The 16,276-nt window shown below is 39.0% G+C and overlaps 1 protein-coding gene across 3 annotated transcripts in view; it reads left to right on the top strand.

Moving 5' to 3' along the window:
* The first annotated feature begins 823 nt into the window (after positions 1–823).
* The window catches only part of pwwp2b (PWWP domain containing 2B), a 228,154-nt gene continuing 212,701 nt past the window's right edge, over positions 824–16,276 (top strand). For 2 of the 3 annotated variants that reach the window (XR_004414143.1, XM_033033644.1), the window contains exons 1-3: positions 824–1,001; positions 1,785–2,210; positions 5,466–7,112. Coding sequence is in view for 2 of the 3 variants with exons in the window: in XM_033033644.1 (XP_032889535.1) it covers positions 2,032–2,210; positions 5,466–7,098 (1,812 nt within the window). In the remaining variant the exon portion in view is untranslated. The remainder of the gene's footprint in view (positions 1,002–1,784; positions 2,211–5,465; positions 7,113–16,276) is intronic. The other variant, XM_033033643.1, reaches the window with a different exon arrangement.

The following is a 16,276-nucleotide window of genomic DNA, read 5'->3' as shown; positions in this document are numbered from 1 at the left end:
TGCACAATAATTCCGATGCAAGTGGCAAGGCTATGCAAACATGTCTCAGTTTTGCATCCATCTGTGAAAGTAAGAATACAAATAGTGCAAGGAATGTGGAGACTGGGGCTGAGAGGTGTTGGAAGGGCAGTGGTGATGGCAGGAGAAAATAATAATTGGATGATTCTGTGAAAGGGTGCACTGTTGGAAAGAGTAATTGTCTGCAATGGAAAGAGAAGTAAAAATGGAAGGGATGAGTATAACGGCAGAGTATAAGTTTAATGATATTTCTGCATGTGGGTGTTGGGAGTGCAGAGGCTGAGGTGGGAATGGAGATGACGGCACCTGGTGACCAGAAGCTCAGAGTCACAAAGTAGCCACTTTGTCCACCATTGCTCTCTCTAATGTGAAGGAGGAGATAACGCTGTGAGCAACAAAGACGAGTTTTAGGCCCATTGTGGAGAAGGTAAAAGTGTTGCGTTCCAGTTTGACGCGCTGGAAAGGGGAGGGTGTGTTGTGATGGAAAAGGTTGTCAGTGGGGGGCTGATTTAGAATTTCGAGAGGGATAAGGAGGGGGAAAAGAGTTGTTTCGTGGTAGATGTGGCCGATTGAAGGTGAAGACTGGGGGTGCTATTATTTAAGAGAGAGCAAGGGCAAATCCTTTGGAGGATCAGGAAGGAAAATACTGAAAGTATAAGTATGGCCTTTGTTTTTACTCTCTTTGGAATGTTTACAATTCTAAGAAAAATGTTGTTTGCGTCGAAATGAGAAAACAGCATAAAGGCACTGATAAATGGATTCACTTACAGTGGAAGCAAGTAACTGACAATGTTGAGACACTTATAATCGACCCGCAAGAGGACGCTGTCTAGCGCTTCCGCAATCCATCCTTTGCATCGCTATATTAATCATCCTGCTCATTAGGCCACTGTGGGGCGTTTGGTTCTGGAACCTTTAAAGACTTCAATTGGTGTACTTTCAGGAAACCGTCTACGTGTTGTATTCAGTCGGTGCATTCTCAGGTATTATTTATTGCTCTTTTTTTAAATAGGGAGATGCTTTAGACTATGTTTTGATGTGTCTTTTGAAAAGCAAATCTCTTTTATATCCCTCGGTTTGTTGAAGATATATATATCTATCAGAATCTTAAAACGGACAGTGTAAAGTTTCTTGTTAATTAAAATGACTTGGTTTACGTGCTTGGTAGGCCAACGGGGATGATGTATTAGGCTATTGTCCTGTACTAAGCGTCGTGACTTTATTTTAAGGTTAATTATGTTAAATTGGTTGAAAAAATGTAGAAGTGCTGCATTTCTGCTCAGGAAAATGATCTACGTGGGTACTTTAAATCACGTTGATAGTTGCCTGCACAATTGTTTAACCTTACAGTATTTAGTAGGCCTGCAGCTAATGCATGAACCACTTTTGTTGATGTCTGGAATGTTTTTTTTTAAATAAAGATCCTGGAAATGTTAATTGTAATTCAGAATTGAAAGAAGGCAACATGGTCAAATGCTGGCAAGCTGCTAAGGCCAGTGTGTTAGATTTCCATATAATGAAAACAAAGGGCATGATTGAATCCTAATTAAGCACCTCCCCAATTCTCTCTAAACAGTTCTGCATGGATGAGATTATATTTTAATGCTGCAAATTGAAAATGGGATGCTAAGGAGGTAGATCAAGTTCTGTTTAATCTCAACTCGGTCGCACGTGCGAGGGAAGTGCGATTTAGTTGCAAATAGTTGTAGAGGGTGTTTATTTGCTTTTTAATTAAACACATATATATATTCTGCTTTATTTTGCAGGGAAGGAAGGGTGCATTTTGTTCGCCTCCCGTGTGAATCTTCTGTGCAATCGCTGTGTTGCCAGAGATGGGACGCATGCGCCGGGCGCTCGTGCACCGGGCTGTGGGGCTGTGATTGACGGGCGAGGCGCGGGCACGGAGCCCGCGGGGACGTGCACGTGCACGTGCGCCCGTCCACTCGCTCCCCACTGCGTCACCCCCCCGCCCCGCCCCCCACCCGCAGCCCCCGGCGTTGCCCCGCCAACAAGATGGCGGCGCTCAGCCCGCCGCCGCCGCCGCCACCGCCACCACCCGCAGCCGCAGCGGGGCTACTAGCCGGCGCCCAGCTCACCGTCACCGTGGAGCACGTCGTCAGCGGCACCGTGGTGGTGTCCACCAACTTCGGAGGGAGCAGCTTCACCGGCATCCTGATAGACATGGCCAAGAAGTAAGTCTCGCCTTAAAAAATAAAATGCACACCTTTTATGTTAATAATTTAGATGGTCTCAATAACTTGAGTTTGACGCCACCCATGCACCCGCGCTCTGCAAACAAGCACAAGGGAGATGGGGACTTGGCCTCAGATCAAACACACAATCTGTGGTGACCCTGCTTTGCAAAATTTGAGGGATGAATTATTTTCAGTGCTGCCCCCAATGTGACCTGGTTCGTAATAAGTGGAACTATCATATGCCTTCGAATACCACCATTCTGAATGGGCATCCCCACGTTATTGGCACGTTGAGTCCCATATTTCAGATGCCATCCAGTCAAGAACCATTTGTGGTGGGGGAGAAGAGAAGTAATGCACATTTGCAATGTTTTTTTACCATAACTATTTTTGGCATGTTGGTGCCTGTTTATCAATTTGGGGTGTTGAGCACTAAATTTGTTTTTTTATAAAAAACACACCACAACTTCCATTCAAAATTTCTTGAAGTAGTTGATATACTACAATTTTAGCAATTGTACACATTGTCATGCACAGGATGTTGGCCATGCTCTCCCTAATAGATATCTATGTGTGATTAGTGCATTTTCCAGAAGGGATCCCTGGTTCACCATATTATTGCTTTCATTTCAAATCATGTGCTTTAATTGGAGTGTCAGGATTGCCCTAACCTAAAATCACACTGGCAGTCATAAGATAAAAGTTCTCTGCTTGTTTTCTTGTAGTAAAATCTTGATTGGATTTTTGTTCTCATTGGCTGAATGCTCTGTTCCAACTTGAGCATGGATAACTATGCCTGATTAGATGCTCAAGAGGTGTTGACAACCTGCTCCTCTTCATTGTCTGTGATAATTAAGTTTTTAGTGGGACAGGCAGCATATCGGGAGAGAAGGAATGGGTGACATTTCGTGACCCGAAACGTCACCCATTCCTTCTCTCCAGAGATGCTGCCTGTCTGTCCCGCTGAGTTGCTCTAGCATTTTGTGTTTATCTTTGTGGAATAAGGTGGTAATTACCTTCATGCATTCTGCTTCACACTGTTGAAGATGACCATTCTGTACCAAGCATCTTCTTGCAAGGCAAGGCAAGGCAACTTTATTTATATAGCACATTTCATACACGAGGCAGACTCAAAGTGCTTCACATAAAAACATGTCATACAATAAATGAAATAATAAAATTAAATAAAATAGAAGAACTAAAAGAGAAGCAAAATTAAAAATGCATTATAAAAAGTGCAAAAGTTAAAAGTGCAATGTAGTTAAGATTTAGCTGAAAGCTAAAGTAAACATAAAAGTTTTCAGTCTTGTTTTAAAAGTGGTCAAAGTTGAGGCAAGTCTTAAACCTTCAGGAAGTTTATTCCAGCTATTTGTTGCATAGTAACTAAATCCTGCTTTCCCATGTTTTGTATTTACTCTGGGAATCACTAGCAGATTGGTTTCAGAAGATCTTAGCGATCTAGAAGGCTTATATAGTGGAAGCATGTCAGTGATATACTTTGGCCCTAAACCATGTAGTGATTTATAGGTGAGCAGCAGGATTTTAAAATCAATTCTCTGACATACAGGGAGCCAATGTAAGGATTTAAGAATTGGTGTAATATGCTCAAATTTTTTGGTCTTTGTTAGAACTCTAGCAACAGCATTCTGAACAAGCTGTAGCTGCCTGACAGTTTTTTTTGGAAGACCTGCAAGGAGACCGTTGCAATAATCTAGCCTACTATTAATAAAGGCATGTACAAGTTTTTCTAAATCTTGAGCTGACATGAGTCCTCTTAATTTTGCTATGTTTTTGAGGTGATAGTAGGCCGATTTTATTACTGATTTGATGTGACTGTCGAAATTTAAATCTGAATCCATAATGACCCCAAGATTTCTGGCTTTGTTTGAAGTTTTCAGGGACAGAGAGTGAAGGTGTTGGGTTACTTTAAGCCTTTCTTTTTTAGCACCAAAAACAATTATCTCCGTTTTGTCCTTATTTAGTTGGAGAAAATTTTGGCACATCCAGTCTTTGACTTGCTCAATGCACTGGCACAACAGATCTATGGGGCGATAGTCATTTGGTGATAGCGCTACATAGATTTGAGTGTCATCGGCATAACAGTGGTGGTCTTCCTTTTTTTTTTTTAAACAAGGAAAATAATCAAGGCCTGGATAAAATCCACAGAATCAAACCTAGAGCTTTAATTTGCCGTGGAGCAGGTGCAATGTAGTTGCAACCCTTTTCCCCGGTGAGTCCATGCCATTAAAATGAAATGCAGGTCCTGTGTCATGGCTCTATGTCAATTTGTGCAGGGCTGATGTTGTCTGGTGTGGCAACAAGGGAAATAAGTTGTTATGCATTAAAATAAACAGGTTTCAGTATCTTTATTTGTTGGTGGAGATCATTGCTAAGATACTGTGCTGCCAATAAATGCCAAGTGCCTATCCTCGCAAAGACTAACACTTGCCTAAATCTTTCTGGAAAGCAGTTCTCCATTGGAATTAATTTTGGATCAAGATTAAAATTGTGGGTGAGGGAAAAATTGGAGATTCAATGTGTTTCTCTCTCTTCCCGCCCCATAATAACCAGTTGTTTTTTGTTTTGCCGGGAATAATCAAACTTTTAGCCAGTTACCTGACAATTTTAATATTTGATTTAGTACATTTCAAGAAAGGTTTTTTGATATGCAATGTTAAATTATTTATGCCAATGAAATGGAATAAACTACAAACAGGACTTTGAAATTTATTTGCAAATGTGATCTGTTGCCTGTGCACTTTCAGCTTCCTCATTGTTTGCAGGAGACATTGTAGGGAAGTTTAAAGAAGGTATTGTAGTTACTCTGCAGTTTGCTCTGAATATACTGATTTGCCATGTTTAATTGAGAAACGTCCACTTTGGAAATATATTTAAATATACAATGTTGAATCTTGTAAATAATTAAAGTGTCATCATAACTTTTGATTAAAACTTCTGCTCTGCAAATGTTTCTAGTTCTGCTTTGCTTTAACCTCTCCAACTGAAAATAAAAATTGGGACCATTAAGGTGAATTTTGGAAATTTAGACTGCAAGTAAAAGCCATCTGCTGTGACAAGGTTCCATGGAATTTGACATTCTAATTATAATCTGCACAAGTCTTTATAATTAGATACTGTTTAAAATTTCAACCACTTAAGGTGTGCAAGTAATGCAACAGAGTGTACGTTTGCATTTGTTCTGAGTCGGTGTGTCCGTTAACTCTTTGTTTCTTGAATACTTGTGTTCACCAGGTCAGGATTATGTGGGTTGCTACCAAACCAGTTTCCTGCAGAATCATGCACCAGTGAAGTCCTTGACGGGAAAGAACAGTCCATCTGTCAAACTAAGTCTCAGCCCTGCAACTTGCAACATACCGAGATGTCAAACCGAGAACAAGTTTCACCTCTTCAGCCATTACCAAAAACTGTGCCTTGTTTGCCACCTTATTGTGAAGGTGTACCTCTGCCACAACCTTTGGTATTGAGACAGACTTATAATCAGTGGGTTCCGCAGCCACCACCTCGGACAATCAAACGCACAAAAAGACGCCTGTCAAGGAATCGCGATCCTGGTAAGCTTATAATGAGCACCATTAGATTGCGACCTAGGCAGGTGTTGTGCGAAAAATGCAAAAACACACTAAATCGGGAGGAGGAGGAGGAGGAGGAGGAGGATGATGATGATGATGACAAAGATAGACATAATAATAAGAATGACAAAAAAACTAGTGTGGAGGAAAATGAAAAGAGGAAACCTGAGGTCACGTGCTGTGAAAATAGGAAATTAAAAAAGGAAAAGAAAGATGAAAAATGTTCTACTGAGATGGTGCATCGAAGCCCAGTGATTAAAATATCATATAGCACTCCTCAAGGTAAAGGGAAGGTTGTGAAAATTCCCTCACGGGTACATGGCTCAGTTGAGCCTTTTTGTCCTAAACGGTTAATGCAAAATGAAAGTGTGGACCAGGACAAGAATACAAATGGTGATGAGATGGAGGTTCTTCCAGAAAAGTCATTTTCTAGTCCATCTGGAACCATTCCAAAGTTAAAACTAACTAGGCCTTTGCATTCCATGGCAGACATCCCACCACCTAGAATTCGATTAAAACCTCATCGGCTCAGTAACGGGGACAATGTTGCAATTTATAAGGCTGAGCTTGTAGATAATCTAAATAGCGATGTGCTACCTACAAGGAGATCAGATAGTAGTGCACTTCATTCTGAAGAATCTACAGGAAAAAGTTCAATAGAGACATCAGGGAGTTCTGGAGAGGAGGACCAATGGAGGTACAAAAGAAGTCGTCGGAGCAAGGATCAAGGTGATCTGACTGTATATTTAAGTTATAGGAAAAAAAGAGCAGATTCATCAAGTTTATCGGTCTGTAGTAATGATAGTCTAGATGAATCAAAGTCTTCTAGTTCAGAAATAACTTCACCAGAAATATGTGATTTTGCACCTGGAGATGATGCATCTGTGTCATCTTCTTCCAAAGAAGAAAAGACTGTGCCACCCTTAACTGTGAGACTTCATACCAAAACTGTCACAAAATGTGTAACAACCGAAGGCAGGACTATATCTGTTGGTGATATTATATGGGGGAAAATTCATGGCTTTCCCTGGTGGCCTGCGTGCATTCTTGGCATTAGCGTTAACAAGAAGGAAAATGGGACACCATTGTGGCAGGAAGCCAGAGTGTCTTGGTTTGGATCACCTACAACGTCGCTGCTTTCTGTGTCAAAGGTCTCTCCATTTTTGGAGTATTTTAAGTTGAGGTTTAACAGAAAGAAGAAAGGAGTGTACCGTAGGGCGATTACAGAAGCTGCCAAGGCAGCTCAACACCTGACACCTGAAATCCGATCTCTTCTTTCGCAATATGACAGTTAACTGAGCCAAAGCAGGTGAGTGATGTTAAATCTTCAAGTTTATTGCATGTATGATTCAAATATTTTGGAAGTAAGCTGGCCGACTCCAGGGGATTTGTTTGCTGTTTAACCATCACTTAAATCGACTCTGATAATTCAGTAGTATGGAGAAAATTGTAGAATGGTATGTTTCTGACTCCGACATTGGGTAATCAATTATGCGGTGAAATGCAAAAAAAAGATTTTTGAAGCTTGCCCCAGTGAATTATATATGAAGCAATGTGATTAGATACCACCTCCATGCCAGCAGCAAAGTAATTTCTTTGGGTGGTTGGACCAAAAATCAGATCGGTTCAGACCAGGTATGGTCAGCTGTTGGGCTGAAATTTGTAACCATTTTTCTCCCTTAGACAGCCTTAAGACAGGAGGCAACGTTATATTTCCAGTTATTTTGCCTATCCTCTAAAATACATTGTATTAGTTCGGGATGGGACACAATTAGTTTTCATATTTGTGCATTGGATGTTACTGGGTGCTTATTCTATCGGTCACTTTTTTCTACAGCTTTCGTGGGTGGTTATCAGTGGACACTGGCTCTCAGTGGGAGAGAGCCTTCAATTCAACTGCCTTGAATTTCAGTATTTAATTTTGTGGTTATTTTTATTTTCATTAGATAGAGGTAGAAAATACAAATGATGTAGATGACTCTTAGAGCTTTTGCCATCGGCATTGCAAATGAATTGCCCATAAATTTTCATATAATAATTCAAATCTATATAGGCAGTGGATGTGGCTTCCTGTTGCTGACAGGATCAAAAGTCCCAATATCAAGAGTTGAAAAGTGAATGTAGCTTAAAAGTTGCAGTTCTAACTACAACACAAAACTGACAGATGCCTGGTTGAGTAGTATGTGAAATTTGTGAAGCAAACTAATAAATGTCAAAAGATGTGTAATTCTGTGTTTTCTTCCTTGGCAAAGCATTTGATGATGTTAAAAGGTTTCCACTTAATTGTGTTGCAAGAGCATTTTGGGATTACTACTCTCGTGAGAGCACTACTGTTTGGTTGCTCGTTAGGTAGGTAGATTATGGGTAAATTCATTCAGCATCATGGCATTTCTGTGCATCTGCCTCATCTTTATGATCAATTGATAAAATATTTTTTGATCCTGCTAAACTTGGCTAATGCCAAATGTCCAACCTATAGGTTCTTTTCAACTTTGAATCTGACTTGTTTCCCTTGTTTTGATCGTCCTTCTCAAGAGAGCAATCATGGATCCAGTGAGCTGTTAAAGGTATTGTCAAGGATTTGCAAAACATGTCCTATCTTCCCAGTTCAGGTGTCCAGGTTGTTTTTTAGACGGTGGCTTTCAATGTTTTTTATTTTGCTCAAAACTCAAGCTGCAATTACTAAAGACATAATTATCTTCAAATGTAGGTGATTGAGTAATTGCCACACGAGTGAAGACTGATGCAAATTAAACACCTCTCATTCTGTCCATATTGAATCAATTTTCAGTGTACTTAAAAGATGTCTTTTACGTGTCCTGTTAAATCTAAATCCACCACTTATCAAAGCTAAAAATGCTTTGCTGTTACTCCTCCAGTTGGGTATATTCCATGTAAATTTCCTTTTTACTGCTCATTTTTAATTCGGTTTTAATTATGAAAGTTGTTAGTTATCTTTGTTTAATTGTTCCAAAGCATTCGCTTAGTCATATAGCTAATGTGCAATTTTGGGACTTTTTTGCCCAACCTTGAGACAGGTCATGGCTTTTAGTTTTGCATCGAATGATTTGTGAACTCTTCCTTGCTATTAATTTCTCAGCCAATTAATTTCCTTATCCAATTAAGTTTTTAAATTTTCAGCTGCTGTTCCAATGTTAAATTTCTTGATATGGTATTTTGTACAGTCTTAATTTGTTGTTGATGACTTCTGTGCATTCAGCGGGCCAGTTTATAGAAAATGTCATGTTCCTGACACTCACTGCAAAGGAGTGATGATTGCCATGGTCATGATTCACCATTATTTGGGCCATCGCATTTTGCATATAATTGGAAGTCAAAGTAAACTTGAATAAACCTTTCATGGAATATATTTATGGGGCTACATGTATTTTCAGGTTGTTTGATGTTGTGATATGATTTTCAGACTTGTTAACACAATTAATTTGGCTTGTGCCTCATGCTTTTAATACAGTCTTCCATGAATTTAAACTGGTGCAGTAACGTCGTCCAAAGGATTTGCTGTAATTAAACTTCTGTTTATTAATGTTACATTTCATCTCGTTTTATGCTAATGCAATAAACATCCAGTTAAGACCTATTTTCTCATTTTGATTAATTCGCTGACTTAAGTATTTTGTTAATATTTTGATAAATAACTGATTAAGATTATTGTACTTCAAAATTTCTCTGATTATTTTATAAATTTGCTGCTTGTAATACCCAGGATTTCTACTTGGTTTGGTTTTATGATGGGTTTAAATGCCATGATTTTGAAATAGCACAGCAATTCGTGGTCACAAATCTCAAACTGAACCTGGCAATGAAATATCTGGTCTTAAAAAAAAAAAATTTTTAATCCCTTCAGCTGCAAATACTTTTTAAAACATTTCCAAGTTTTTGAACTAAATGGACTTGGTGTGCCTCTGTTACAACATACTCAATGTTTTGTGCTTTACAGCATTTGTTCAGTGATTTGTAATGGATGCGGCCTTGAATAGCCTTAAAAATGTTCTGTCTATATTTAGAATGATCTCTTTAAATAGGCTTGCAATGAAAACGTCTGGCCAGTGCTTTAACATCAGGATGCTTTTGCAGTACAAGATAATCCATCCTTAAATTTAACAACACTTCAACTTTCTCAGTACTTTTTAGAAAAAGCTATTCCTATTCACTGGTAGTCAAAAATTGCTGGAACTCGGCGGGTGAGGCAGCATCTATGAAGGAATATTGAGTTTCTCCAGCATTTTCTGTCTACCTTCAATTTTTCCAGCATCTGCCGTTCTTTCTTAAACATTCCTATTCACTGGACTTCTTTGGGAGTGGGTGAAATGTGGGGAGAGTAATATTTTTATTTTTGGTAAGTAGCAGTTGATGCAAAGAAACACTACTCCATATTGTTAAATTGTTTCTTGGCATCATTGCTAAACCAGATTTTTAGTTCAAATTATGACTAAATCAAAAATTATACCATCTGGATGCATTGAACTAATGCTACAACTTTTTATTCATGCGACATATTGTCATTTTGTCAGTTGCGATGAATAACTGACACTGGGGGTTTTACAAAAATTCTCCTGTCCAGTGTAAACTTTCTCATAGGCCTTGCCTTCAATGTGCTTTTGTAAATCATTTATTCAGGTCTCCTTTCAGTACTATAAAGATATGCCTATATTTGGAGTGTTACTGCCAATTGAAAAGGAACAGATGCACTTTACTGGTTCCTTTAACCATATCTTTAGTTAACTTATTTCTGGTTGTGTTTGTGGGCAAATGTTATTCCATAAGATACTTTTGGGGGTTTGTTGTATAAATCCAGTGTTTAGGGGTGTGGATAGAGTAATAATACATTTGTATTAAACTTATTTTTTGCTGCAGTTCAAATATTTTATCACAAAAGGATAGAGACTTCACAAAATGATGCAAGGGGATAAAAATGAAAATTAAAAGATTAACAAAACATTTTTGCAACTAGATTGGTGTGGAGGTGGATGGAAACCTCTGGTGATAAGAATATAGCTTCACAATTAACACAGTGAAAGAGCAATACTCGCTGCTCGTTAGAGGCATGTAATGGCCCCTTTAAATTCCATGGCTTTTTTTAGAAAGAATCAAAGGTCAAATATTTGGCTGCAGGATGAGGAAGGTAAATTTACTTTTGAATTAATTTGGCAAAGAGTAACTTGCAGGCTGAATGATGGCCTCCTTGAGTACTATAAACCTTGACATAAATCGACCTTGAATTTTTAAAGTTGTTCATTTTACGTTTGCTTTTTATTAGTGTTTTTTTTTTGTTTTTTTTTAATTTTATTTTTATCAGAAGTACGGTAAATTACAATAGCACACAACACATATATCTTAATACATTTTTTGTACCGCTTCATTTTTTTTTTTAAGCTTTAAGAAAAAGATAGAAGTAAGGAAAGTAAAGAAGGTGCGCAAGAGTCGTGAAGTGCAAGAGAGTGTTGGGAAAAGAAAGCCCCTTAGAAAAGAAGTTAGAGAAGGAAGTAAAGTAAGAAAGTAGACCCTAGAAAAGAAAGAAAAAGAAAGTAAGGACAATCGCTCTATTATAACATTAAACTCCGCAGAAAGACTGTTCATTATTAGTGTTTTAAGCCATTTAATTTTTTTTTTCAATCGTCACAGTGCAACTAAATTATGAACAAATGTTCAGTAGTACAGATTTCGTCTTAATCATTTTCTTGATAGACTGGATTTATTTCATGGATTTGCAAAATTGTTTTTTTTTTTCAATCCACCTTCCTCTTAATCTTCAGTCTTCTCTAAACCAGCATCTCCCCAATGACTAGTGTGTTATGAATACAAATTGCAATGGTTAGTAGTCTATGATAAGATTTTTAAAGCCATATATGGCATTCTTCAAATGCAAACTCTGCATGGCTGGCATCAAGTTTTATTGGTGTTCTAAAATCCTTTTTCCATGCAGACTTCCAGGGAGTTTTTACATATTTGTGGATTGAGATCTCGTTACATTTATTATTGTCATCTGTACTGAGATGCAATGGAAAACTCTGTTTGTGCTCCATCCAGTTTAATTAGGTTAAGTCGTACACACATACAACAAGTAGTGCAAAGAAAAATACACCAGAATGAAGAATATGGTGTTGTATCATTTGCAGCATTACAGCTGCAGAGGAAGTGGAGATTTTTTAAAGTGCAAAGGTTGCAATGAGGTAAATTGGAACTATACCGTTGGATTGAGAGGACCCTGCCATACATACCCTTTTGTGATGCGTCCCAGTAGGATGCTTTTTAGGTTGCTTCTTTGGAAATTGGTAAGAGTCGTTGGAGACTTCCGAATTTGGTCTTATCAAGAAAGGGAGGCGTTTCAGCACATTGTCGGCAATATGTATGCCTAGAAACTTGAAGCTCTCAATTTTAGCACCATCTATGCTGACTGGGATGTATACATCTCATTTCCTGATGTCAGTAATTAGCTCCTTCATATTGCTGACATTGAGGAAGAGGTAGCTGTATTGACATCATGCTACCAAGCTCTATCTCTTTCCTGAACTTGGTCTCATCATTGTTCAAGATCTGGCCCACCACAGTGGTGTCACATGCAAATTTGTAAATGGAGTGGGAACAGAATTTGGTCTCACTGTCATGCGTGTGTCGGGAATATAGTAAAGGACTAAGAGCACATCCTTGCTGGACTGCATTGTTGTGAATTATGGAAAATGTTTTGTCATCAATCCCTGCTGATTGTGGTCAATTGGTCATGAAATCAAGATCCATTGACAGAGGAGGCATTGGCTCCTAGGTCCAGGAGCTTGGAGATTAATTTAGTCATGATTATTATGTTGAAGGATCTACACGCACACATATAGAAGTCTGACATGTGTATACTTGTTATTCAGATGTTTCGGGGATGTATGTAAGACCAGGGATATGTAGACTTCTTGTGACAGTAGGCAAACTGCAGTGAATCTGGGCTGTCTGGGAGGTTGTTGTGACATGATCAACCTCAAAGCACTTCATTATGGTTCATATTTGAGTCACTGGGTGGTAGTCATTAAGAAATACCATGGCGAACACTCCTGTTGTCGCCTTTGGTGTATATTCCTTGACACTTGCTGATGATCTCTTTTGACAGTGGCATACTCATTTAGGTTGGCTCAGCTTTGTTATTTAATAAAATTCCATGCTCATAGCTGTAATACAAGCTAAGATACAAATTAGGTTTTCAGGTTTTTGTTTTAATTTTGCGATAAATCAGGTGTACGGATTAAGAGCATATTGACTGGTTGCATCATGGCCTGTTTTGTATATAGGAACTCCCAGGAATGAAGGAGATTACAAAAAGTGGTGGACCTCGCACAGGCCATCACAGCTACTGACCTCTCCACCATCAAAGGCTTCTATAGGAGTAGCTACCTTGTAAAGGCAGCCAGCATCATCAAGAACTTGCACCATCCTGGCTACGCTCTCATTTCACTCCTGCAATCGGGAAGAAAGTATAGTAGTCTGAAAACTGTAACCAGGTTCAAGAACTGACTCTTCCCAAAAACTACCACTCATTAGACATGAAAAATACTAACTGAACTATCAACGACAAACTGTCTTGGTTACACTGTGCACTTTTGGACTTTTTGCAATATTGTTTTTATTTTTTTTATTTGTTATCTAAAGTGCTGTTAATATGCCTGTTCTGCTGCAAGTAGAAATGTCACTGTTCTTTCTTCAGTACATATGACAATTAAACACTCTTGGCTATAATGCAAGTGAGAATGATGAAGTAGTCCTTGGTTTGTTTGAAATTTGGCATCTTGGAATTGGAATATCTTTTGTCTTATTCCTGAACAATGCAAGGTTACAGAGTTGCCCTGGGGCCTGGAATCCCAGTTATGCTTTTGGTTTTCTTTTGATTTTTGTACAAAGACCTGTTGATAGGTGGAAATACTGGGTATAAATTTTAAACTAAATTCTTGGAGCATCCATTCCAATTCCTTCTGTGCTGCACAACTAATCCCTTTGGCCAACTATGTAAATGCCTATCTATACTAATCCTGTTTTCCAGCACTTGGTCTATAGCCTTCTGCTTGATACTTCAGGTACTTATCTAGGTATTTAAATGTTGTGGAAGTCTCTGACTCCATGAACCCTTTAGACGGTGCATTCCAGATTGCAACCAAGGGTGGCAATAGTTTGTGTTTGGATCCTTTCTTCGTTCAAACCTATGCGCTCTTTGCTGAAGGGAAATCTTTCATACAGTCTAGTGTTCCTTATAATTATGCATACCTCTACCAATCCCCTCAGCTTATTCTGATGCAAGGAATCAATGCCTTATCCTAAGCAGTTTCTCCTCGTGTCATTCCTAGAGTGTGGCAATCAGAAATGTACATCGAGTATGGCCTAACCAATGTTTTACAAAGCTGTATCTCTTTTACTTCTCTCCGCCCACTTTTATTCTGTGTCTTGGCAGGTATCCAATATGCTGCCTTCTCCACCAATATGCTGCCATGTAAGTGGTCGTTTTGTGGTCTTTCAGGAAAGTAAATGCCAGGTTTAAAGTATGGGATAATTATTTAGTTTATAAATCTGTCCAAAATGCCTGCTATGTTTGACCTTTTGAAATTAGTTGTTCCTATCAAAAATAATGAAAACCTCCCATAAAATCAGCATAATACAAACCTAACGCATTTTAAATGTTTGCATGAAAATGAAGTTTTTACATCATTACTTATTCAATTGCACAAAGAGAGAAATTGCGTGGTGTTTTGAAAAATGGCTGGTTAAATACAAACCCAAAATATGGAAAACATTCGCCAGATCAGGCAGTGCCTGGAGAATGAGAAACTTAATGTTTTGGGTTGATGATGTTTCTGAACTGGGAATGAGAAAAATCCAGTTAGTTTTCGATTACAGGATGGGTGGCTTAGGGATGGATGACAAAGGAGATAAATGGACAAATTCACAATTACTCGGCTGATTCTATTGTCTATGCAGCTGTCTGGTTGATAGATTAATAAGGAAAGTTAGAGGAAAAAGCAAATGGATGATCATGTATAAGCTATAAAGTGCAGGTCAAGTTGTTGCTAGGATTTGAAACTAAAAGGTTAATTTTGGAAATGTCCAATAGATCAATCGAATTGGTTGGGAGGGAGAAAGACCTGAGGCATTGGAGATGATCTTGGTGACCACTTTGACGTACATTTCACAGCTTTTACTTGCCCCTTTCTTCTCTCATTGCTCTTGTTAATTTAGTGACTGGATGTCTCCATAAACAGTGGAATTGCCTCAGCAATTCTGGGCTCGCCCTATAAGATGCTTGGGGATCACCCACATCCTTTATCTGCAATCTAAATTTGTTTTGCTCCATTTCTCAGATCTGAAGAAATCATGATTTTTTTTTTCCGAAGATACTGCCAGACCCATTAAGTGTTTACACACTATTATTTTTGAATCCATATTATCAATAATAATTGTTATCGTTCTTTGCAGTAAAAAAGTTTGCAAACCATGATTGTTTGGGTAAAATATTAGAGCCCAATAACACCTTTTGCATTGCTCAGATTGATACATCTGAGTAGAAACTAAGAAAAATCACAAAACAAGTTCATTATCGGGTGCCAGCCCTCGGACACCTCCACATACCTATCCCGTGGACGAACAATGGGCCACCATATCCCAGACTGATACGAATCTCCGCTTTGGGTGATTAGATTGGTACTGGGCTGGGACCATCTTCCAACTCTTCCTCTACTACATCGACTGTAAAAAGTCTGCATCCTGCACCTGTACAGAACTAGTTGATTTCATTATCTTTACCACTAATTTCCACCCTCCCCTCAAATCTACTTAGACTATCTCTGACACCACTCTTGCTCTTTCTGTCTCCCATCACAGGGGACAAACTATTGGCTGATGTCCATGTAAAGCCCATTGAATCCCACAGTTATCTGGACTATACCTCCTCCCAGCCTGCCTCTTACAAAGATGCCATCCTCTATTCTTAACTCTATTTCCACCGCATCTGCTCCCAAGTTGAGTTTTTTCAATTGAGGAAATCCGCAATGTCCTCTTTCTTTAGTAAATGTGGTTTCTGCCCTGCTATTGTAAATAGATCCCACACCATGTCTTCTGTTGTTGTGCTCCTTCTCCTTCCCCCAACTGGAACAAGGACAGATTCATGGTCCTTGCCTTTCACGTATCAGCATCCACATTCAACACATTATTCTCCGAAGGTAGACACAAAATGCTGGAGTAACTCAGCGGGTGAGGCAGCATCTCTGGAGCGAAGGAATGGGTGACGTTTTGGGTCAAGACCATTCTTCAGACTGAAACGTCTTCTGGACCTGAAGCCTCGCCCATTCCTTCTCTCCAGAGATGCTGCCTCACCCGCTGAGTTACTCTTTGATTTAAACCAGCATCTGCAGTTCTTTCTTACACATCATTCTCCGATATTTCCGCCACCTTCAACATGATCCCGCCACCATTCACATCGTCCTATCC

This window comes from Amblyraja radiata, chromosome 15 (genome assembly GCF_010909765.2).
Source record: "Amblyraja radiata isolate CabotCenter1 chromosome 15, sAmbRad1.1.pri, whole genome shotgun sequence".
NCBI lineage: Eukaryota > Metazoa > Chordata > Chondrichthyes > Rajiformes > Rajidae > Amblyraja > Amblyraja radiata.
Note: the sequence above shows the minus strand (reverse complement) of the source record. Positions and strands in the feature narration are given on the sequence as shown.